General features: G+C 38.9%; 1 protein-coding gene across 1 annotated transcript in view; it reads left to right on the forward strand.

Moving 5' to 3' along the window:
* Nucleotides 1-20,351, forward strand: part of OLFM3 (olfactomedin 3) — a 58,022-nt gene extending 37,671 nt beyond the window's left edge. Inside the window, exons 2-6 of the mRNA XM_065842703.2 lie at nucleotides 3,268-3,414; nucleotides 5,913-6,068; nucleotides 9,932-10,151; nucleotides 17,298-17,404; nucleotides 19,000-20,351. Of these exons, the coding sequence (XP_065698775.1) occupies nucleotides 3,268-3,414; nucleotides 5,913-6,068; nucleotides 9,932-10,151; nucleotides 17,298-17,404; nucleotides 19,000-19,677 (1,308 nt within the window). The 3' untranslated portion in view covers nucleotides 19,678-20,351. The remainder of the gene's footprint in view (nucleotides 1-3,267; nucleotides 3,415-5,912; nucleotides 6,069-9,931; nucleotides 10,152-17,297; nucleotides 17,405-18,999) is intronic.
* The last annotated feature ends 3,817 nt before the right edge of the window (nucleotides 20,352-24,168 follow it).

Raw genomic sequence — 24,168 nt, forward strand, 5'->3', positions numbered from 1 at the left:
TATTTTATGTTTCAAGAGGGGTGGCAGCCTGTAGAGCTGGGAAACCAATCATAAAAACCTGATTATCTCAGCTTGGCAACATCTGCCAAGTGAAAAACAAAACCAAAAAAAAACCCCACACAAAACGAAACAAACAAAAAAATAACCACACTTGAATCATGTGGGGTTCTTTCTGCATAAAACCAAGCACCCTAAATCTGCTACCTTCTTCTAAACTTGATATGTTGGCTGAGAGATTTTATGCCGCAGGTACTCAGCAATACTGAGGTCATCCCTGTTTTTAACCACCATCAAGAGTTACCCACTGGGAGCTCGTCCAGCAAACAGTGCAGCACGTGCACTTCGCCAGTTCTTTCCTAGCACATACACAGCTCATGAATTGTGTGTGTTGGACCAGGAAAAAAGAACAAAACCTCCCAATTTCCTCCCTTCAGCTGGAAGAATTGTACAAGGATGTGGGCTTGGGGAAGGGGTCTCCTCTTTTCAGCTCTGTTCCAGTCCCAGGATCAAAATTGCAAGACAAACTGAAAAATACTGTTTATATTTAAGCAACCATATTGAGTATATGTACTGCTCTTTGCCCTGTCACTAGTAGCAATGGAGGCAGCTGTAACAGCTTTATCAGAATATATAAAAGTGCAAGTGAAAAAATAAATCTTTTGGAGGTAAGTGAAGTAAGTGTGCAGCACAGCACCCTGCCAAGGCAATGATTAATACTGGTCTTTGTACGGACACCTCTGTTTTCCCCAGATTTTCAAGCACTAGCATAATTTATTATCATTGCTGTTGTCTACTTGTTGTTTCTTTTTCTCGTTTGTTTACTAAGGCCTGTCAGCACTAAGCCTGCATTTGAAGAATATATTCAGTGGTTTCTGTAAGGTTTTGATGCTTTGTAGCTCTTTCCCTGCACAGCAGTTTCTGCTTGAGTAGGGATTAAATGTCAAACTAAAAAAAATAATGGAAGAAAAAAAGGCATGTGCTTGTTTTTCTTTGTGATCACTCATATTACCCATCCTAATTAATGAATGAACTCTGATGGCCCAAATACAGGGAACCTCAGAATACCACAATGAACTGCAGCCTAAATGGTAGGAGCACCATGCGAGCACTTACCTCTGTACAGCCAGCCAACAACCATGCACTCATGTTGGGCCTGACAGCCTCTCACTGGGAGACATATCTTCCCAAATAGCAGTTACTTTTAAAAATCAAGCCGTATGTTACACACCATAAGAAAATATCTGCTGAGTTAATCAATAAAGTTGTGGGTGTTTTTTTTCCTTAGCTAAAGCCGAGAGACACACTCATGACATCACTGGAATACATAAGTACCTCTGATAGCACAGCCCAGGTTACAATGGGTTTACTACAGACTCTGTGTGATCCTCCTACCTCATACATGCTCCACTGTAGAAAACTTACTTGAACAAAGTAAACCCAGTTGCTACCAATCTAAATGTACTCATATTAAGTATTTCTGTTCTAAAGGAATTACAGTTCCAAGCTCTAGGCTCCTGCACTCTGTTTCCTTGCTCTTGCATGACAACACCGGGCATAAATTCTACAGAGAATCATGGACTCCACTGGAGTGAACAGAGCTTATACTTTGCAAGGGTTACCAGCCTTGATAGGCTGCACTTTTTCAAGCTTACAATCTTAGTTGCTGCTCAAAACCAAGTTAAATTGTCTCCGCAGATGTAATTTGGGTTATTTTTTATTGTTCTCCATGTCTTAAATTAGATTCCCTTTGCCCTAGATTAAGGCAAAGAGAACACCATAGAGGCAGTGTAATTTAGCACTGAGCTCTGGATATGCCTTTCCAGCAAAACCTAAGCCAAGTTCAGCTGTCCCCTTTTTACAGTCATCTACATTATGACACTTTGGTTTTCATTGCAAACCAGGAGAACAATACAATTTTGAGTTTTCCATTAACTCTGCAGTAGAAGAGGTCACTGCTAGCTTCAATGACTTCTTCAGAAGAATCATTATTGTGAAAAGTCTGTGCTCTTTTCTAACCTCACAGTCTGCAGAGATATTGCACCTCTTCTGAGGTGAGGAGCTCTGCAGTTTGCTCTGCACTAAGCCACCACTAAAGTATCAATATCAGAGCCTGCCAGTTTAAAGAATTACTCTCCATGCTGACACTGAGTACATTTTTATAATATAATTAGTAACTGATTCCAACTGTGTCCAGACCAAAATTATTTCAATGGTATCCATTAGCATCTGTACTATGAAATTCAGTAGTCACTACTATATTATTAGAAAAGAATAATGCGTAATATTAACTTTAAATTAGAGATTAAAAAGAAAGTAAAATAATTACTTCTTGTGTCCATTAGTTTTAATTCCATCATCTGAATCTTTTTAATCATATCATTATAATGTTTTCTCTCATTCTTCTGCTGTGTATTTCTATACGTTCATAGTTGGACTTGATGATCCTGAGGGTCTCTTCCAAACAAAGCGATTCTATGACACCTGCCATTAAATAGATAGATACCTACTCTCAGAAGGTATCACACAAACTTTAAATGCAGCACAGTGTTAGCCCGCTCTGCAAGCAAAGTAACAGATTAGGAATTTCCAGAATTATTCTGTGCCAGTGAAGGACAGGCAATGTCTTAATTGCTCTGTGCCATGCTTGCCATGAGCCCGAGTTACCTAAGCTAAGCAGAGCCCTGTGAGTACCAGCCTGCAGTGGGGCTCTTCCCCGTGCTGCGTGTGCAGGAGAAGCCAATGCAGAGCAGTTTTCTGCGTGCTGCGTCTCTGAGAGCAAACCTGAAACCTACATCCCCAACCACTTCGGAACCAATTCCCAACGTGTGAGTCACATACACTGTGCTGTCTTCTTTGGGGTTTTGCATTTGTTCTTTTCTGCCTTTGTTGTTTCCATTAGTCTAAAGTAAAAGTCATTCAGGCTGAAAGGACATGTTTGTTCTCTGCTGATGAAACACCTTAACATCCCTTTGCAAAGAATTAAATGAACTAGCCTGTGCTGAATCACAAGCAGGAAACTCTTCTCATCCACCCTGGAGACAATGTGAGCTGGGCACTTCTAGAGAACTATACAAAGGTGTGAGAGATGACAAAACTGTGTGGAACGACCAACCTGATTAGTTAAGAGAGTAATAAAATGTTGACTAGGAGGAACCTCATTGCAAAGGCATACTGCAAAAATAAACAAAAGTATTCTGAGGTCGTTGTTTTTCAAACAACGAGAAAATCAGTTCAGCTCCCTTTATTTTTACTATTCTGTTGTTACAGACTCAGATTAGCCCCAAGGAAGGGTGGCAAGTTTATAGTTCAGCCCAGGATCCTGATGGCCGTTGTATTTGCACTGTTGTTGCACCCGAACAAAACCTATGTTCAAGAGATGCCAAAAGCAGGCAACTCAGACAACTGCTGGAGAAGGTAAGTTTTCCCAACAAATTCCTCCTTTTAATCACTAAACTTCCCATGGAAATCCACTCTTTTCCCTCTAAGCTTAATACATAATGGAGTACTGAATAGTTCTCTAATAAATATATTTCTTCAGGGTATATCCCCTACTGTGTTCTCACCACTGATCATTATTTGTCTATTTTCCTTATATCACACCTTTCCTACCCCCAAGGCACTTACCTAGCAAACTCAAGTTGCATCTTCCTTCTCGTTCCCTCCTCCCAAAATTCTTATTTACACACAGACAGGACTGATTTTTCTGTGTAAAAACAGTTACAAATCCCACCTCAAACTAGCTAGTTGCTGTGGGATTTTAAACTATAGCTTCTGCTTCAATCATATGAGACACTTGAAGGTCATTCCTTGGATCTTATTAACAAATAACAAGATACAGACATGATAGCACCTGCAAAGCTGACTGTACAGAACAGAAATGGTTCTAATTTTCTTTCGTTTGTTCTTTCCTCTAATACTACTATTTCTTTATTCTCTAGTGGTGCAAATTTTGCCTGAACAAGGCAATTTCTACTTCCAGCATTATCCACTATTCCATGTATAGTAAAACCTGGCAAGCATTACTATGCATCAACATCTGAAAAATGCTGCAACCAAGAAATCACAAACTATCGTTCTGCATTCCCTGTACAAGTCACCAAGGTTATAGTTATTGTACCACAGCCAGTGGTGCAGAACCTCAGGCCTGAGTGTTTGAGAAGCAGCAGAAAGCAACATAAAATACAGACTGAAAAATACATTTTTAGCATACAATTTTCAGCATTTTTCTAGCTATAGAAAAATCACTCCAGTGCTAATATAGCACCAGATCCCTGCAGATTTGCCCTCCCTAAACCTCTGTGAACTTCAGCAGGGCCTTAGTTTCAGGTTGTGACAGGGCCCATAGCACGAGATGCAGGGAGAGGACATTGGTGACCCAGCACACAGAGAAGGAGCGACCTCCACTCAACGCTGTTAACTTACCAGAGGAAGAGTCTTTGCTCTAGCAGATTTCCCAAATGCTACAATAATAATGAAAAAAAAAACCCAACCAACCAACACAACCCCACACCACCACCAAATAAACCACCTTACCTTCTTTTGGGGTGGGGACTGGGGGGTGTTAAGATCTCAACACAGTTTTTGAGCTGCCACAGAAAAGAACCTAAAACGTGTTGTTATGAATAGAGCTGTGGTAATAATGTGTATGTTATGTCATATTATAATTTGACTAAATCCATGCAGAGTCATTTAGAGTCTCTACATGAATGCTGCTTCTGCCAAATGGAACACTCTTCCAAAACCCAAAGGGCTTTATTTTCCTGCTTTCAACAATTCGAAAGCAAATAAAAGAGAAACATTAACTTTTTTCATTAAAAATACTTACTATGAAGCACTACTGGTAACTGCACAATGACTAATGTATACTATTTTTAAGAGCACTTTAAGAGGACTTCCTGAATCCACACATTCTGTAAGCCACAATGTATTGGTTTCAAACATGAATATCATGTAAAATATTGCATACTCTTGCAAACAACAGGAATGCTGCTGGGTTTGTCTTTTATTAGGAAGGTAGGTTTCCTTGTTTTTTTTCTCTTTAACCAAAACATAAATATGGTACAATCTACTTTTTCATGTTTTGGGAAAACAAAACACCTGTTGAAATGGAATAACTGCACTTGCAAAATGTGTCATTTTTATGACTGTCAAAAGCATTGCTTTTGTAACAGATAATGTCAAAATATGTATATAAGTCACTCTAGGTGACAGTTATTCTTGCTTCATTGTGGTAAAAGTGCTCGCTATAGCTACAAAGTCACTTGCTCTACAAATGTTACCTGAACATTCACTACTTCTCATCTGGAAAAGTGTTTTTCTACGAATGAGAAAATTGAATAAAATTTCTAATTTTCTATCTACTTACCAAATGATAAGCAAACACCTATTCAATGATGGGCACACCCCAGCTTATCTCTGGATAGTCTCATGAATTCACAAAACAGAATTGTTATATAAGTGCCTACTAACAGTCAAAATCATGCTCTTCATACTAACCAAAATCTCCCAATCTCAGTCCTGTCTGTCCTGAAGTGCTTGGGAGGAAACACACGCCATACAGCACATTCTGCACACCAGTCAGCATCTACTACAAGTGCCAAAGTAGACTCTGCTGCCTAACAGCCTTTTTTGAGAGGGTTAATAATGGTGCTGAAAGGATCTCTCTGTGCCCCAAAGAAGCTAGACCAAATTGTTTACAGCTTCAAGGTGTCACTGCTGATAGCCCGCTGTTAGCCCTGTTCCACAATTTTGGTACTGCCTTGCAGTTATGGAATTTAAAGCTATACTGTGGTATAAATGACTCATAACTAAAGCATTGACATTAGCTCATTTTATTGCCTGATATTTAATTACACCAGGAAAAAAAGTTAAGCAACAAAAAAGTGCATTGAGAGAGTGTTCTTCTTTAACAGGTTCAGAATATGTCCCAATCTATTGAAGTTTTAAATCTACGGACTCAGAGGGATTTCCAGTATGTTTTAAAAATGGAAACACAAATGAAAGGGCTGAAGGCCAAGTTTCGGCAAATTGAAGATGATCGGAAGACTTTAATGACAAAGCATTTTCAAGTAGGTTTGATTTTAACACTAACTTTGAAAGCCTGCTGGAAGCAATGTACTAAGCAGCAATGCGTGGAGTACTAACATTTCAGTTTGAAATGCTCAGACAAAGCAATATTAAAAAGAAAAGCATAATAAATCTTCCTTTATGATTATAATCTTTTGCTCTGTTCAATTTAATTGTAATAGGGAGTAACCATTAATTATTAAGTCACTAGAGAAATGTCACTATAACAGATTCTTGTTTTTTTCTGTATCGATGTGCATGTCATACTGATAAATTAATATTCATTCAGGCTCCACTAATAAATGGGAAGATCCAATGGAATTAATAGCAAACAACTAGAGAGTTCTGCACTTTTACCATTGCCTGACATTTACTGCAGCTGAAGGCAAGAAAGCCTATAATAAATCAGGTTATTGTAATTTTTATCCACTACAATTAAGGTCCAGTTTCATGTCTGACAGTTTGCTATTTTGATTTTGGGATAGGACAGGAGTGTAATCATTCCCAGTCACATTTGTGTGATTAAAAAAGACTTCCAAGGAATTTTAATGACAGCAAAAACTACAAGCCAATCTTTGGTGTGGAAGGAAGGTCATAGGCATTACAAAATAGCATTGTGTCTTCTGAAAAAGCAATCTGAAGTACTCTTAAGGAAAAAATGTTAAAGGACCTATTTAAGTTCTTTAAATATGAAGTCTAATAAATGGATATTTCAAGACAGCAAGACAGAAAGATAGGGTCCAGAAAATACATTCTGGGGACTATATTATGTTAACCATGCATATATTTTGAAGTGTTTATGAAAGTTCATAAAATGGACTTAATTTTCTAAGTGGTGCTACAGTTAGGTACCTGAACAATTACATAGCTAACAAGTCTAATTTATTTTTCAGAGACACTGAATATCCAGTGGGCCTTAATAATATCAGGAATTAAGTACACTAATGATCTGACTATCAAACTTTACTCCTTATGTCATCCATCATTGTTAGTTTAGAGTTTTAGCACATACGTCCCATTATTTTCAGGTAGTAAGAAACATCTCCATCATTTTTCCCCTTCATCACTCATTGCTACAATAACAACACATTTGTATAATGTCATAATACATTCTGTATTTTTGTTATAGTTGTCCTTGGGAACAGAATATCAAAATTTGAATGCCTGATACACAGTGTCAAAGGTAGCAGATTTCTGGAGTACTCTAACCTTTTAAATATTCAATATTTGTGTTGGTCAGTCATTTAACTTCAGTTTGAGGGTTTGCCAAGAGTATAAAACAGATTTCCAGCCAAATTACAGAGTAATTTAAAAGGTCAACAGAATACAACATGCTGCTGACTTTCTGAAATTTCACATTCCAGTGCTTCATCTTTCCTGAGACAAAGAAACTCATTCTGGATATACCTTAACCTCTCATATCAGCAGGCAAGAAGTGCCAGAATATGCCTACCACCTACCTGTGTTGCAATACAAATGAGTTATTGAACCACTCATCACAGCAACAACCTAGGAGTGTCAGCAGAAACCAGTAAAATTATTTTATCACACACACACACCAAAAAAAAAAAATAATCTTTCTGTCCTTTACAGAAGTGTGGAAGTGTGACATTCTAACACTTGTAGTTCCATGTTGATAAGAACCAAATAGTACAAATTTCACCCAGAACCCACTTGAGCATACGGTCAGATTCAGTCAAATCAGTACTCTACGCCAGGCCGGCAAAATACCTGGTCGCCACAAAAAGTTACAGCAGTTTGCTCAAATGAAAGTTTGTCTGGTATAAATCCTATCAGAAATAAGTTACCTTCACTAATTATTTTAAACCTGTTTTATCTTCCAGATCTTTTACAAGCTTTGCATTTTCCCCATTGCGGTTTACCCATCTTTTTTTGCAGTTCACTGCCCCACAAAACCAAAGCCCAAGTTCATCATTTCAAAATGAAGTGAGAAAAGCTTTGGCCCCTGGAGCTCTGCTTTCTGTGCCACAAAGCCTGCTCTCCTTGTCATCAAGGAGAAAAAAACTGTTTGTTTTAAGAGGCATACACTAGGCTCAAGTTAAGTTTTTAATAAAAACAGTCAAATAAAAAATAGTTTTAACTGTAGACAAAAAGACTCTCCACTTCTGCCCATTTCAGTAATTCTGCTACTGTAATGTCATTGGAAGACCCCTTGATAATAGAACTAATACTCTCAAATCCATTTACAATGACATATCCGCTTATAATTTAAAATGCAATTTTCTAGCTATTAAGATGACCTGTGTTCAAAATACACTTCCTAACAACACATAAGTCTTTATTTTGAGTAAATAATAATTCCAATATGAAAGCAATTGTTAAAACAGCATAGATATATTAGGTAGATGATGAAGAGATACTGCAAAACTCTCAAGCTGTCGTAGAAAAAGTTCAAGAGGCAAAAATGCAGAGGTAGATCTTCAAACAGCTCAAATGGTGACCCTGCCTGTCAGCTTCTTTTACATTTCCTTAGCAAAAATACATTTGGCATCATCATGTCATTTATTTGGGAAATGTCCTGCCCTGCTTAGTGCATCTGTAATACAAGTGATGTAACAAACTGCGTGCACATCTCCGCACACCTCAGTGACTACGCTAACCTCTAACCGCATTTGCTTCCACACCTCTTTCTTGTGCTTGGGCTTCCGTTTCGATCTGTTCTGCTTTCCCCTTTCACCTGCTGACTACTCCAGCTATTCTTCAGGACTTGATTTTTTTTAACCCCCCTGCCTCTCCCTGTGTGTCCTCATCTGTTCCCAGTGTCTATTATCACCTAATGCTGGTGCCTAACATATCTTTATTTCCATCCACTGCCTTGTTTTGTCCAGGCTTGCATCTCCTCATGTCTCTTCTAGCATTTGCTCAGAAGTCCTGCTGTTACCTCAAATTATAAAAAGAGATGCAAATCTCTATATACAGATGATACATCAGGGACAAACCTCTCTGCATTTCAATAAAGCAAAACCTTCTGACTGCAAGGATTCTTTGAGGTTTTCTACAGAATAATAACCAAATAAAGAACAACCTCAAACAGTTTAATAAAGGTGCATTTAAAAGAATAATTAAGAAATTAAAGATAAGTAGCCAATATAGGTTACAAACTCAGACAAATTCTCAAAGTCTATGACTCGGCAAAAGTCTGAGAAAGGGACAATGCAAGATTCCAAAGTGGAGCCTTATTTTATTTAATCAGTGTTTAAAAGTAGGATTGGCAATGCAACAACAACTACACATAGACAAAAAAAATGATTTGTGATAGTCCAGAAGAAAGATCAGCTGAGGAAGTTCAAAGGGACCTAACGATGTAGCATGATGACAAAGCACAGTTAAGAACCATGGGGTTTTGACTTCAGAAGAAAGAGGTTTGTATCACTGTGACCGAGCCAGAACTAAACAGGGTTCAACAGCCATTCAAAACAAATTCAGTGGCGAAATAGAAATTAACTGTTCACCAACTACATCAGCACTGTAAACCAGGTATGACCTCCTTGAACGTCACTGCGTGTTCAGGCCTAATCATCTTCTCTCAAGAAAGATACACTTAGTGGGGGTTTAGATGCCCTGGATGGAAAGTCAGATCTTCAGCAGGTTTGATTCAGATCACTTGAAGGTAATTCTGTACTTCCAGTAGAAATACTAGTCTCTCATGAATTTTATCTACTGCTTACTACCATTAAGTCTGGGGTTTCTAAGACTTTCACAATACACTAATAACAGATATGTAACTAAAATCAACAATAATTTTCAAGTCATTTTAATAATCAAGCATAAATGCTACATTAAAAGAATCAGGGGATTGAACTCCTTTAAACTGCTCTAACACACATTTGATTGCCTTTAACAGGAGTTGAAAGAAAAGATGGATGAGCTCCTGCCACTGATCCCAGTTCTGGAACAATACAAAACTGATGCCAAATTAATCACCCAATTCAAGGAGGAAATTAGGAATCTGTCTACTGTCCTCACTGGGATTCAGGAAGAAATTGGTGCTTATGACTATGAGGAACTACACCAGCGTGTACTCAGTTTAGAAACCAGGCTACGAGACTGCATGAAAAAGCTCAGTAAGTTAACAGTTTCATGGCAAATTTGGTCCCTCCGCTGTCTATTTTTAGTTGTCTCTCTATTGAAAGATTAAGTTTTCTTTTTTCTTGCTTGATGAAAGACTGAGTTTTATTCTGATCTGTGCTACCCTAATAAAAGTCAAGAGTAACTGAACCTAACATCAGTCATATCTTACATAATGATCTGCCCTGCCTGTATACAGAAGGAATTAAGATGGAAAAATATAACCAACAGCAACTTTAAAACCTAAGAGATCTACAACAGTTGGAGAGCTACAAATATTCTTTAAAAAGCAGTTCAGACAGGCTTTGCTAGTTGGGTCATGTTTGGGATGTCAGTGAGAAGAAAAAAATAGTGGGAAGTAGACTGGGATTGGCTTTGAGATTTCCACATCATAAGCCTGTCATCTTGCTGTGACACCTGAGATGCCACGCTGACTGTACTTAGACCTGTAACAGAAGCATTAGGAGAGGTGTGGCACTCTCCAATTTGCAATACAATCTAATTAAGAATTATCCCTAATTTAAGGGAACAAAGCATGATTTTTGTAGGAAGCACATCACCAAAACTTTGTGAGCACTGCATTAGATTTACACCAGGCAGCCTCTGTCTTGTTTGTCACATGCTGGCTTTTGCTAGGAAACGTCAAATGTTCAGCATCTCTGAAAATCACCACTAGCTCATTATCAGCTACCAGAACTAAAAGCCTGAAGTATCATAATCAAGTGTCAGCCTTAACTTCCATTATCCGAAGAGGGATAATTAGTACCTAGCTGCTTTACAATCACAATGCAAAGTCTCCCCCCTTCCTAACCCATCCATGCGTTCTGAGACTCCTGAATGGATCACCATTGCTATCTGGATTGCTGTAGCAAATAATCCAGCCCCTCTATGAGAAATAAATGCTTTGTAAGTTAATACTAAAATTAGAAATTCCAAAGTACAGTCTTGTGATTGGTATCTCAGTTATGAAGTGTGGGATGTTTACTTTTAAATGCTACACATGACATGAAATACATTATCAACTTCATAAGCAGTACCTCTTTATTTTTGGGAGGCCATCAAATGAGGAAAATCTAGGTTATGTTAGCCTCTTAAATTATTTATTTTCAATTTCTTCATTTTACACTAGAAATAATGCAGCGATGATGGGCTAAAATACATGAAAGACTTCTTCAAACAGAAATTTCTTGTGATCCTATTTTCCTCTCAGCACACACACATAATAGCACATTACTGCATTGACAGGAGGCAGTCAGGAGAAAATGGCTGCAGTGCAATACCTCAGCAAGCAGGAAAATTCATATAAATAGACGGTATTTTCTGATAGCGAGTGTTCCAGTAAGTTTATCAGACACCAACAGATCATCAGCTTATCTTTAATGAGTATCTTGTTTTTCTTTGCTTTTGCAGCATATTCTTGGAACATTGATAAGTGAAGTGACTGCAGTATAAGATACATTAATACATCAGAACGACTAGGTGTATTCACAGGGGGCTCTCTTTTCAGCAGTTATTTACTACTTCCCTATTTTTCATTCACACTTCCCCTCCTATCTATCCTGAATTCCTGCAACACATTCTATTTATCCTGATGTGCTAATATTAAAAACAGAACACTAGTAAAATAATGTATATTAAAAATAGAGAGAAAAAATTTGTATAAGATAGATTATTAGGCACATCCATTATTAAAAGGGGCTTGGCCTTCTCAAGCTCTAATACAGACTTATTGGCATTATTCCCTGGTGTTAGATGCTTAAATGACTTTCTTGCTCACGTGTTAATGGACTGGCTCTATTTCTGACCTAACCCTATGTGCCTTTTAAAGTAAAACCAGCTTCAGTTAGGCTTACGGTAACTCCTCAAAGCTGGTGCTGTGTGTGCAGAGCAGCACACGTAAAGGAAAAAACAGCTTTCCTGCCCAGCCCTTCTCCCCAGGCACACTCACCCTGCGGGAGATGATCCAGCTGGGATTGCCCATGGCAGCAGAAGGCGGACTGGCCCCCGTGTGCCACAGGATCTGGGTTGAATTGGCACAGATTTTGTTGCATTTCACAATATAATTATCTAACCAGTGTGTGTGAGAGCTATTTTCCATCCTTCTCCCTAGCAGGTGTTTTCCAGCAATATAATGCATTATTTATATTGTCCTGGCCACTTAAAGGGATCTTCCATCTGCACTGGCAACACTTCAACACTCATTAACATACAGTAAGCAGTTGTCTGACTTTCACTGAGATTTAATGATTACCACAGCAGTTGTAGTGACAGAAATGAGCTCCTTCTCTTTGGAATAAGAGAAAATTCAGGCTGAAGCCAGTGAGAAATTTGTCCACAAAACTTTAAAAGGGTGCATGCAATTAAACACATACAAATAGAGTGTGTATGACTGCACACAGGACAAATTCACAGTTATGCACATATAGGTCCTTTTCTGGCAGTCACGTAAGGCATGTGCATTTATAAGGGAATGCAGGTTGCACAGTTTGCTTGGGACCCCCCTATTCTTGTCATAATGTGTTTATGAAATTGGAAAAAAAAATATATGGGTAGCATTCATAGAAGCCAACGCTCTGCCAGATGTTGCTCGTGAACTATTAAGAAATAATTAGAGCAGATACACATCGGATTCACTTGTAGCTACATCTGACTATAACGTAGAATCTAAATAATATTTTCGAGTAACATTTTTTGTTAGAAATTCTAAAGATTAATATTCTACGTATCCAAAGAAATGCTGTTACATCAGTGGCAGAAGAGGCATTAGTGCAGGCATGAGATTACTTCATTGATTGCAGCAGTACTTGTACTTCCAAAGCATCTTTCCCTTTGGGATTTGAAGAACTTTACAAATATCATTTAGTACAAAACTGTGCAATAAAGATATATATTGTTATCCCCACTTTGTAAATGAAGGCACAAGCAGGCCAGGAGGATAAATTACTTCCTCATAGATTATGCAGCGAGTCCCTGCATACATGCAAAGAAATCCAGAGGCTTCCTCGCAGCAAACTTTAATAACTAGACTGGAGTCCTTCTGGGTTTGTATTATGTAGGACAAGAGACATACATCCATTAAGAACTAATTCTTTATTCCCTCACATTACAGAGTAATGTAATGACAAATTTGATCATAAGCAGGAAAGTGCAAGTAGTAAACACTTGGAAGTCATTTGTGCAACCACTGAAAGAAATACTCACTTCATTTTCCCCTATCTATTACCTACATTAAATAGAGTAATAATGCTTACAAACACTTTAAGAGGATGTTTTGATTTTATTTCGCTTGCAAGTCCTTCTATAAATCATACACTCACTTGGCATATATAGCAGCTGCCAATATTCATTTGCATCACAGAGACTGGGACTATCACCTACCTGTTCCCAGCTATCTTCAACAGCTCCTGTCCAATGGGTCTATCACAACCTTCTCCTGTTACTTGCTCGCTTTGGAACAGCTTTCCAGATGCGTTCTGCCCCACAGACTTTCCCAGCCCATCAGGTTAGCACATGTACTTTCTTTTTTAATGGTCACTTTGTGCTCAACTTTTTCCTTAATATAAATAAATACAGGAGGTCACAAACGGACTTACTGGAGTCCACAGTACAAAACTGTTATAAGAGAGGAACCAAGCCATAAACAATCGTGCATTATATGACATTCCTTCTATGGTTCAGTTTAGGATGGATAAACACTCAGAAGCTTAATCTTCCAACTACTACAATCAGTTATCGTTGGAATTTTCTAATGTAAGATGCAGCTGCAGAAGAGGAGGGCAATTTGGCCTCAATTACTTTTTCTTTGTATCACATATCCCTGCACCATCAGTCAGCAATAGGTTGACTGTATTCACAAGACCGGTATTTAGTGAGCCAGTTGATTTGTGGAACACTTGGCACAATTTACTTCTACAAAAGTTACTTGTGCAGCCTTAAACAGTTCAAAACAGGAAGAGATGATTTATGAAGTTGACCATTCAGCCAAGACATGCTTTGGGGCCTCATCCTGTTCTTTCAAGCAGTTCTTTCTGAATGGAGAGAATTTCCTGATAAGGGGTTCCAGTCCACATGTGTCTGGAAGCAATGCTTTGAGTTCTGACTACTCAAAAGAAGAGAGAGATTACACCCATGTACTTACACCTGAACATTTTTCAAATTAACAGACAAGTGAGGTTCTGAAACCATCTTCAGTTGGAATAAGGGTGAGGGTAGGCAAATGCAAACAATATTTTCCCATTTTAAAAATAATGTTAATAATTTTATTAAAAGGTTGTCTTCAATAGCCAAGTACTAGATGTAGATTACTAGAATTTTGGTGGAGAGTTCACATATTAAACTGCAGTGCCTAAGGATCTCACAGCTCTAAGAGGCTGTGTGGACACCGACAGCTCCACTGCTTCCTCCTTACTGCTCAGGCCATCAGTAAGATGGGATATGAATTACCGCTACAACGGGAATGGCTTACCATATGTGGAAAAATACTTGTAGTATTATTCCTCAGTTTTAAATACTAGTTCTATCAAGTTATATCAAGTTATATCACAAACAAACAGATTTATGGGTTTCTGTTTGGCGAACAAGGAAAATAAAAGGTAAGACTTATTATAAGACAGGACGAAGAAAAAAAAAATTACTTGTGCCTCTTACAAGATGCTCTGGTTTGTGATACTGAAAATAGAACCTTTGTCACCTTTTCAGTCAGCTGCCCCTCAGCTATGTAGCAACTCTCCTAACACTCTTCCTTTCTTGATATCACTCCATGCTACCAGGGAATAAAGACTTAATCACGTATAGTCTGAACCAAACTGATGATCATTTAGTGGCTGAAGTATAACGACATGTTGGGGTTTTTTTCCACATTGTACTGTATCTCAATACATTCTGAAAGATCATTCTCTAAAAGCATCTGGCTCCCGTCACAGGAGAAAGCTGCTGGGTTCATATAGTTCAAACCAAATCAAGACTGGAGAGGTTTATTAATTATTAACAACACGTAATTAAATAGCAATCAGTGAACTATACATTCAGCATCAATACAAGTAATACAACAGAGGAGTAGTAGAAACATTAATCAACCCAAAAATTTCTAAGCACCCTTTTGTAGTTGGTACCAAGAAGCCCCAGTCACACACGGTGCCCTAGGCACACAACCACTCACAATGTGAGGTGCATGCACCCCCAGTAGCCACCGCGGGCTACCACGAGCCCACCCCGTTTGACAGGTCTGCTGCTGGAACTGCGGGACCTCCAGCGCCCATGTCCCCGCTGCCCCCAGCCCGACACTGCCCACCGGGGGACACAGGGCGCCCCAACCCCTGCTGCCCCCTGCTCAGTTCAGAAGTGAAACTTCACAGCTCATTTTTGATTCTGCACGTAGCTCCCTGGATATTTTTTCAAACAGAATAAACAGTGTTTCAAAATTCCAAATTCTTTGCTTATGTTTTCCTACTAATTTCAATACTGTGTTCTAAATGCACCAATTAATCTATCCTTTAACCTATATATTCATTGTACTTTAATTATGTTAAAAGCTACACATTCGGGAGTTATTTTTTTCCTGATTTCTTTCTATTCATTATTATTTCATTTCAAATTCAAAATTAAGCCCCTCTAAAGGTTTAAGTTTCTCTTACCCATTTTTGATACTGCTTACTAACATACTATCTAAAAATAAAAGCCTTCACCTAACAGGATACAGTCCTCTACTTTCCAAGCTAATAGCAGTTCATTGCTGTAGAAAACCAACACTCAGCACACAATACAAGCAGCCTATCTGCAGAAAATTCCAGAATAAAAAAACATATACTGCAATAACCAACTATAGAAAACCTGTAAGATTATTTAAAATGGGAAATTCCAAAATAACTTCAAAAGACTGTAAAATGCATTGAGATGTGTAAATAATAATGCCTTTCAATTGACCCAGAAAACAGACACAGCCTGCCCTGCTTGTTGAGGGCTCAGCGTGTACTCAGTTGTGTTTGTTTTCCAGCACATCCCTGGTCCCTGGCCATGATCAACATCCCCGCGAGCAGCCCCTGAGCCATCACCCCAGTGTTAACCCCCTTCCAGCTGACTGCAACTGGCTTGCACAGTGCATCCCTTGCCCGTGACATAAAGAAGAAAATACAGACTTGATGTGACCTTCTCTTTTGAACTTAATAAATTCACTCTTGACACCAGATAGTTTGTTTTCCACATTTCCTAGATAAATGGGGTTACACAATACAGTACAACCATGTATGACAGAGAAGCACTTATTTAAAAAAAAATAAATGAAATGTGTCACTTCTTTTTACATTCTTACTGAACATCTTTTCTTCAAAAACCTGTTATTTCACCTAATCACATACACACCACTGTAAGATATTAGACCTCTTGCTAAACACATGAATTCCATCAGGGGCTTGTTGTTAATAGGTATGTTATTAACGTCCCCTAAAATATAGATTTTTGGATTGTTAGGAAGGTCGACATCCAAGATCATATCAAGTCTCATTATTTCCTCCCAGACAGTCTAATTTGAGGCAGCCTAATGGATTAGAAGCCAGCCGATACGGCCAATGTTGCCGAATAATTCTTGTATTTGCTTTGTTAACTCCAGACAGGCCCCTGGTACAGGAACAGTTCTGTGTGTGTAACGGGGCCACCAGCCACAGCTCGTGGGGTGCAGCTACACGTTTGGTGTATAAGCTCCTTCCTGTCTGCCTTGAACCTCCTTGTTACCCTGGTCAATGGAAAACAAACATCCATCAACCCTGGCCTTGCACTGAAATTTCTGAAGGCAAAAAGCAAGGGGGGTTCATGTCTTATTTTCATTTATTATTAAATGTTATTCACTTCGGCTCAGAAGATATTTAACTAGATTGTATTTTTCTTTATGTGCAGAAAATGTAGCTGTGCTTTAATATATACATAAACAAAAATATATATAATACATTTTCATTTGTATATTTTGACATATTTATATCACTGCTCAGTATGGAAAAGTTCATACAGTAAAGATGACAATCCATCTTCAACATAAGCCTGAATCCCCTGGAGCCACTATTTAGTTTAGAGCAATTGGTCTTATGCTCTGACTGATGTCAAGGAGAGTTGTGTAATTACTTGCATTAATGCATTTGTTTTTCTAATTTCAGCATGTGGCAAATTGATGAAAATTACAGGCCCCATTACAGTCAAGATATCCGGAACCCGATTTGGAGCCTGGATGACAGATCCATTAGCATCAGAGAAAAATAACAGAGTACGTTAAGACACTGAATATACCTTTCTGTCCTTCTGGAGTTTTACTTGCTTTATTTTAATCTTTAAAAATGTATTTTCTCCCCCTGGGAGGTTACACGTGCAAGCATGCTGCTTCTACTTCCATCATTTTCACTGTTAAACACCTTCAGAGAAAAAGCAACAACGTTTATGCAAAAATATCCAAAGACAAAAGTTAGCTAAGCACCTTTGTGCCATGTCCTTCATCTGCTTCAGGATGACACACACCTGTCTGAACCAACTACAGTATTTTCTTCTTCCAAACATATTTAATTGGGCTTTGGTCTTTAAGAACCCAAGTAATCAAAAACATCAACACTTTTACCCAAGAGTATAACCCATAATGCAGCACAATCAAAATTTGCAGGATTAGACCCCACATAAGCTGTATTCAGATCATTTGCCCCCTCAGTTGTTACTGTTTGAATCTGCAATAGGATCTCGAGCTGGCCACAGCTTTGAGGAGGTGCTCCCTCCATGTCGGCTTTTGGAGTCAAAACACTAGATTTCATGTGTGTGAGGCCCGGAAGGTCCACTTTTCTGCATACAGAAAAACCCAAAGGCAACAGAAAAGGCAACGTATGAATGGTGATAACTAAAGATACATGTGCAACTCTTCCCTGCCTGGTGTGTCCAGGCAGGTTTACTACTCACAATCTACCGTCTCTGCTACAATCTCAGTTACCTCTAGGAGAGTAGCAAACTCTGCTTAGCCTCATCTTGTCCTGAGGAAGCTTCTTGTACCACCTGAGAGCACCCATGGCTGCTTCATAACCATCCAGGGCCCTCAGCTCCACCAGCACCTGCTCCCTGGGCCCCCCCAGGCAATCCCGCCACCCTCCGAAAGTAACAAAGAGACTACCTGTGCACCTGCAAATCTGAACAAACCAGATCCCTCCTAGCATCTCAACTGACAGGAAGATAGGCAGCTGAATTGGTGTTTATACAATTTTCTTAATGCCAGTTCTGAAATGAGCCCAAAAAATATCTCCACAAATTCTTCTATTCTTTTGTGAGTCAGGATTTTATTTGTTCTGACAAACCGAAAGGAGAAAAGGCAAAATGCATGAAAGAAAAATCGGGGGAATGGAAGCTGGCATACAGAACATTAAGAAAAAGTATTTGTTTCAAGGGGAAAAAAAATAGTTCCTAAACGTTATTGGATTCACTGCTATTGCATTTGGTTTCTTTACTAAGACTACACTATTTTTCACTGATTAGAGGCTCAGTTGAACAAAATTAAACCTAATTTATTCCTGAGCATAAATCCAAGCTTAGCTCACATGCCATTTCCCATCTCACACTTTGACTATTAGTCTCCGGAATTATCTTTAAGCAAGCCCCATATTGCAGAGAGCCAAACACTGAATAATCCAAATAATCCAGAATTCAGAAATCCAAGAGTTCCTCATGCTTTGTAATGGGAATGTAGACAATATTGTACCTTGGTAGCCTACTGCACTCCTAAAATATTTTTTCCTCGTTTTTCTGCAATGTATCCATCATGCCATATCATGATCACATACCACAGATGGTGTTCCAGGTGTTCACTCCCAATCTTTGTTTCCTTTCCAGGTCTGGTACATGGATAGTTACACTAACAATAAAATTGTCCGTGAATTTAAATCAATTGCAGACTTTGTCAGTGGGGCTGAATCAAGGACATACAACCTTCCATTCAAATGGGCAGGAACCAACCACGTTGTCTACAATGGCTCCCTCTATTTCAACAAGTATCAGAGCAACATCATCATCAAATACAGCTTTGACACTGGGCGGGTGCTTGCACAGCGTAGCCTTGAGTATGCCGGCTTTCACAATGTCTACCCTTACACCTGGGGTGGCTTTTCTGATATTGACCTGATGGCAGATGAAATTGGGCTATGGGCTGTGTATGCCACCAACCAGAACGCAGGCAACATTGTCATCAGCCAGCTGAACCCAGATACGCTGGAGGTGCTGAAGAGCTGGAACACAGGCTACCCCAAGAGAAGTGCTGGAGAATCCTTCATGATCTGTGGCACCTTGTATGTTACTAACTCTCACTTAACAGGAGCCAAGGTCTACTATTCTTATTCCACAAAAACCTCCACTTATGAGTATACAGACATTCCTTTCCATAATCAGTATTTTCATATATCCATGCTTGACTACAATGCAAGAGATAGAGCTCTCTATGCCTGGAATAACGGACATCAAGTCCTGTTTAACGTCACCCTTTTCCACGTCATTAAAACTGAAGATGACACATAATTTTCTTTCCCTTTCCTTTCCCTCACCTCCCTCCCTCAAAGCAGTGTCATTTGTGGTAAACTCTAAAAGCATCCATCTCTCTCATTTCCTTTTAATTTACATTCCTTTTTTTTTTTAAGGAAAAGCAACATTTTTTACCACATAATGCATTTCAAATATGGCTGAGCCTGTCAAAAATGACCTGTTGGAAATAAAAGCATATTAACTCATGATTCTACAAGGTCTGTCAAGACCTTGTCTTGAAAAGCACTAAAGAGGATTTAAGTGGCTAAAGATAGTTTTAAAAAAGATTATGATCTGCCTTATTTTAGAGTCAGAGACTAACGGTGGCTTAAGTGCATGAATGTCTTTTTTACCTCATTTTTGGTTTGAATTTCTTGCTGAACTTCAGGAAATAGTTGGGTAGTGTCAGACATATTGCACATTGTATTTTTTATTTATTTATAAAGACAGACTTAGGAATTTAATTTACTTAGACATGTAGTATGATTCATTTTGCCATCACCCAATTTCAGATGTGGTGCTGTACAGTATGTTTTTAAATCTCTTGCAAACATTTTATCTACTGTATGTGTTTCTACCATTGTAACCACCATTGTGCAATTGTATCTCTTCACTTATGTGAAAGTAAACTAAGTACTATTTTTTATAAAATATATTGAAGCTTAATTGCAGTTCTGGCTATGAAAGTGATAAAAAACTGAGAAAAGATTGTTGTTTCTGAGAAAGACCAATAGTTTCTCAGGTGCATGATCCCTCTTCTCAGCTTTGCTCAGTAGATCCCTTCTTATTCACCATTGGTGCTTACTGGCTTTACAATTATTTGCCCTGTTCAATTTTTATCTCGTGCTGGGGGCTGCCCTCTGTCCATCTGTTTTTCTCCTACTTTCTTTCCTTCCACCATTTTCCTTCCCTTGGTTATGCTCACACCCTGATCCGGGCTTCACAGGAGAAAACCTGGAAGCAGCTGCTACTGGTGCCCCCAGCCCGAGGGTGCGAGCGCATCCCAGATTTGTGCTATTCTGGCACAATGAAGAGCAACGTTAGAAGTCCAAGTTCTTTCCTTAATCTGCCTGTCATCTTACTCATAATAGAAGAACTCTGTGTTGACAAAGCTCTTCTCTGGGATGACCGTAATGAAGGAGAAAACACAAAGGAAAAGGTTCAAAGCCCAAATGATCAGTGTGGCACCCAGTAGCCACCACATTCCTTGCCCTTGCTAAAAAACAGCCGCAACACCAAGGCCAACTTCTCGCAAAAGAGGTTTGGGTTTTGCAAGCAGTAATATTGTTATTTATGGTTGAAACAGATGCCTTTAAGAAACAAATATTCCTGAAGGCTATACAGCTTGCTACACTATCTCAGAAATGGGGGGGAGGACATGTTTTATTGGGAAAAAGGAATCAGGTGCTATTTATCTATTTTGCATAAATGTAAAGAAACTAACATTAAGAACTAGTAGAAGACTTTTTATTAAGCTGGGCTATCACATAATGCAAAAAGACAGGTATCTGAAAAATTATGGAGGAGCTCCATTCCTCACCAAATCTCAGATTCTCCTCTTTATACCCTTTGAAATTGGGCTCATAGAAAGGAAAGAATATTTACAAAAATATTCCTACTTAAGAACAAGAAAAAAAATGAAATGCACTAACATTTTGTGAGATCTATTCTGAAGACATTTGATTTCCTGATTCTTCCAATACACCAGCTGAGTCCACCTTATTTCTCATGAAAGTTTCCATTATTATAAATATATGTCTATATACATTTACAAGTCTGCTTTACAATATAAGCCCACGTGAACCTGAATAACAAATTGCCTTATTTTTCATTCTGGTTGAAACCAGAAAACTACTAATTAGGTTTCAAGAAAGCAGAGGGGGGGGGGGGCGGGAAACAAATGACACTACAACATAACCAGAGAAACGTTACTCTCCTACCTTGCTGAAATGATAGTTCTTATCCCTTGCAATCAGTTACACGGGATTTGGGAACACTGAGTTCAGCTAAACAGACAAATCAAACCACTTCACTCCTGTAACCAGCTTTCCTGTATCGACAATGAAACCTCCTCTGTGACACATGAATGTGTATACAACTACTCATTTAAAAAAGGTTTTTTATGTCATACAGGAATGTTTTATGAAAATAAAGTATGTTCAGATTTTTATCAAAAGCCTCAAAACAAATCCTAGCCCTTCCTGCACATGGAGTAACTTCAACAAAGTAGAAGTTTTTTACAAATACAGCATTCTTATAAACATTAGCCATTAGATTGAGAAATTAAACTTCCTTCTACTGTGTCACCATAAACTAGACTAATAGTCATGGCACGAGGATCAACACGTCTGAAAAAAATGGTTCCTACCATATTTCTTTGTAAGAATTTCATATAATGTAATTAGCATGCATACATTAGTATAAGTTGATAATAGTCCATAAAGTAAAATTAATCTCACTGCATCTCAATGCCATTTAAAGGGTAACAAACTCCTATTAGTCCATGGAAAAAAAAGTATGGGCTGTTTGTTACAAGGAGGTACCGATACTATGGGGGGGGGAAATAATCTCTCCTTAAATATAAGAAAATTCATTGTAGAGCCTATTTTAATAGCTTAGTAACCTCCTGCTTCAAGAGATAAACACGTAAGAGGACTACATTATTCCTGCACCCAAAACAGAACTCTTAACTTCCACAGAGCTGTGCTACCAGCAGAGCGGGATGCACACAACCACCCGTCTAGCACAGGAACATGAGCCAGCCAACCCAGCAGGCAGCCCTGTCCTGAGGGAACCTCAGGAACACGAATGATGCACACCACAAAGCGCACAGCTTTCTCCCTGGAACAGGCTAACCACTCCTCATGACAAAACAGGTAGAACAAACCTCCCCAGAGAAAGCTTCCAAGAACAGTAATAATTTTTTATAGTTCCTTCTGGCAATTTTTTCCAGTGAGTAACTGCCAGATCTATTGTTACACGCGTAGGCTGCTCAGCCTGCCCTCCTGTCACCCTGTGCAGAGCAGAGCACTGGCAGAGTGACTCTGCAGAGCCTGCTCAGTACTTTACTCACTGCTAGCAAAACATGGGATTCAGTCTGAAAAATGAAAAGAGAATAGTTGAATGAGACAGAGTGTGACAATGTTTTAATCACAGATTGCTCATATCTAAGTATTTCCAGACAAGCTCAGGAGCAATAGCTGTCTCTCAGCTCAGGAAGACAGGATCTTGGTTTCACACCACAGCCTGAATAAAAAGGTTAACTGGTAGTTTGTCATAATAAACAACTGCTTAGAAAACAATAGAGATGAACAAACCATGCACATCTAATTATTCATCCAGTAAATTTTATCCTTTCCAGTACAAGGATTGCCAGGGAACAGTCTTGATTCATACTGATTTTTATTCTAGTCAAAATGTTCTTGGAAATCATTTGGATGGGCATTTATCTTCCTATAAATCATCCAAGCATTCCCTGCTGTGAATGTTACTCTACACCCATGGCATTCAGGAAGCAATGGTGAGCATCTGGGCATCTTTTCCATGAACGGCTGATGAGTGCTACAGCTGCAGAGCTTTGGGACAGAGCTGATCTCAGCCCACTGACAGGCTCCCCTCTGCACTAATTCTGACGAGACCAACTCCTGTTCCACCACACCCTGTGACAACTGTATCTCACCAAAAGCTCATGTTCAACAGACTCAAGCGTGCAAAGACTAGCTTCCACAGATCACAGAGCCAAGCCCTGAAACTCACTTCCCCATCAAAAATAGGGACCATCTTATTGCAAAAACAAAAGCATTTTCTAAGCTGAGCTTTCCTCAGTAATTCTCCCACATGTAACCATATACATCAATATGCAAAAGAAAATAATTTAACTGTAAACTAATCCTAGAATTCTAGAATAATAAGGTTATTTCTCTCACAGAAAACAGACCATTTAGATTACACAAAGACCATTATTCCTGGGGTTTCTACACTCCGTTACTGGGAAACTAAGGAGATGCAGACTTACTCGGTGCCAAGTTGTGCAGACTATACAAAAATGAATGTTTTGTGCAGTATGGCTTTTGCTGGGCTCTAGAACACAGACATACTACATCAATGAAATAGCTATGATCACAGATTCACAAAACTGAGATGTGCAGGAGTTTTCTCCAAACTGCAAACAGATCATCCACCTGATTAGTCTACTATTATCATTAATTACCACTCTTATAATCTATGAACTCTTAGACTTCATTGCTGTCAGTCAGTGTGTTTAGTAAGCATTTCAGGACAAGATCTAGCCCCCCACATTTCTCTCTTTTTCCTCAGAGGCCTCTTGGGTAACTAGCACACATTGTGTCAGGCTGCAAGTGTGATGAACACAAGGGACACATCCTGCAGTTCTTGTCCAAGTCAGCAGGGATCATTCATAAATGTAGAGATTGGCCCCACGTTTCAAAATTCTGTATTTCCTCTGAAAATGCCACATGGAGGAAAATC

This window comes from Patagioenas fasciata, chromosome 6 (genome assembly GCF_037038585.1).
Source record: "Patagioenas fasciata isolate bPatFas1 chromosome 6, bPatFas1.hap1, whole genome shotgun sequence".
In the NCBI taxonomy this organism is placed as follows: domain Eukaryota; kingdom Metazoa; phylum Chordata; class Aves; order Columbiformes; family Columbidae; genus Patagioenas; species Patagioenas fasciata.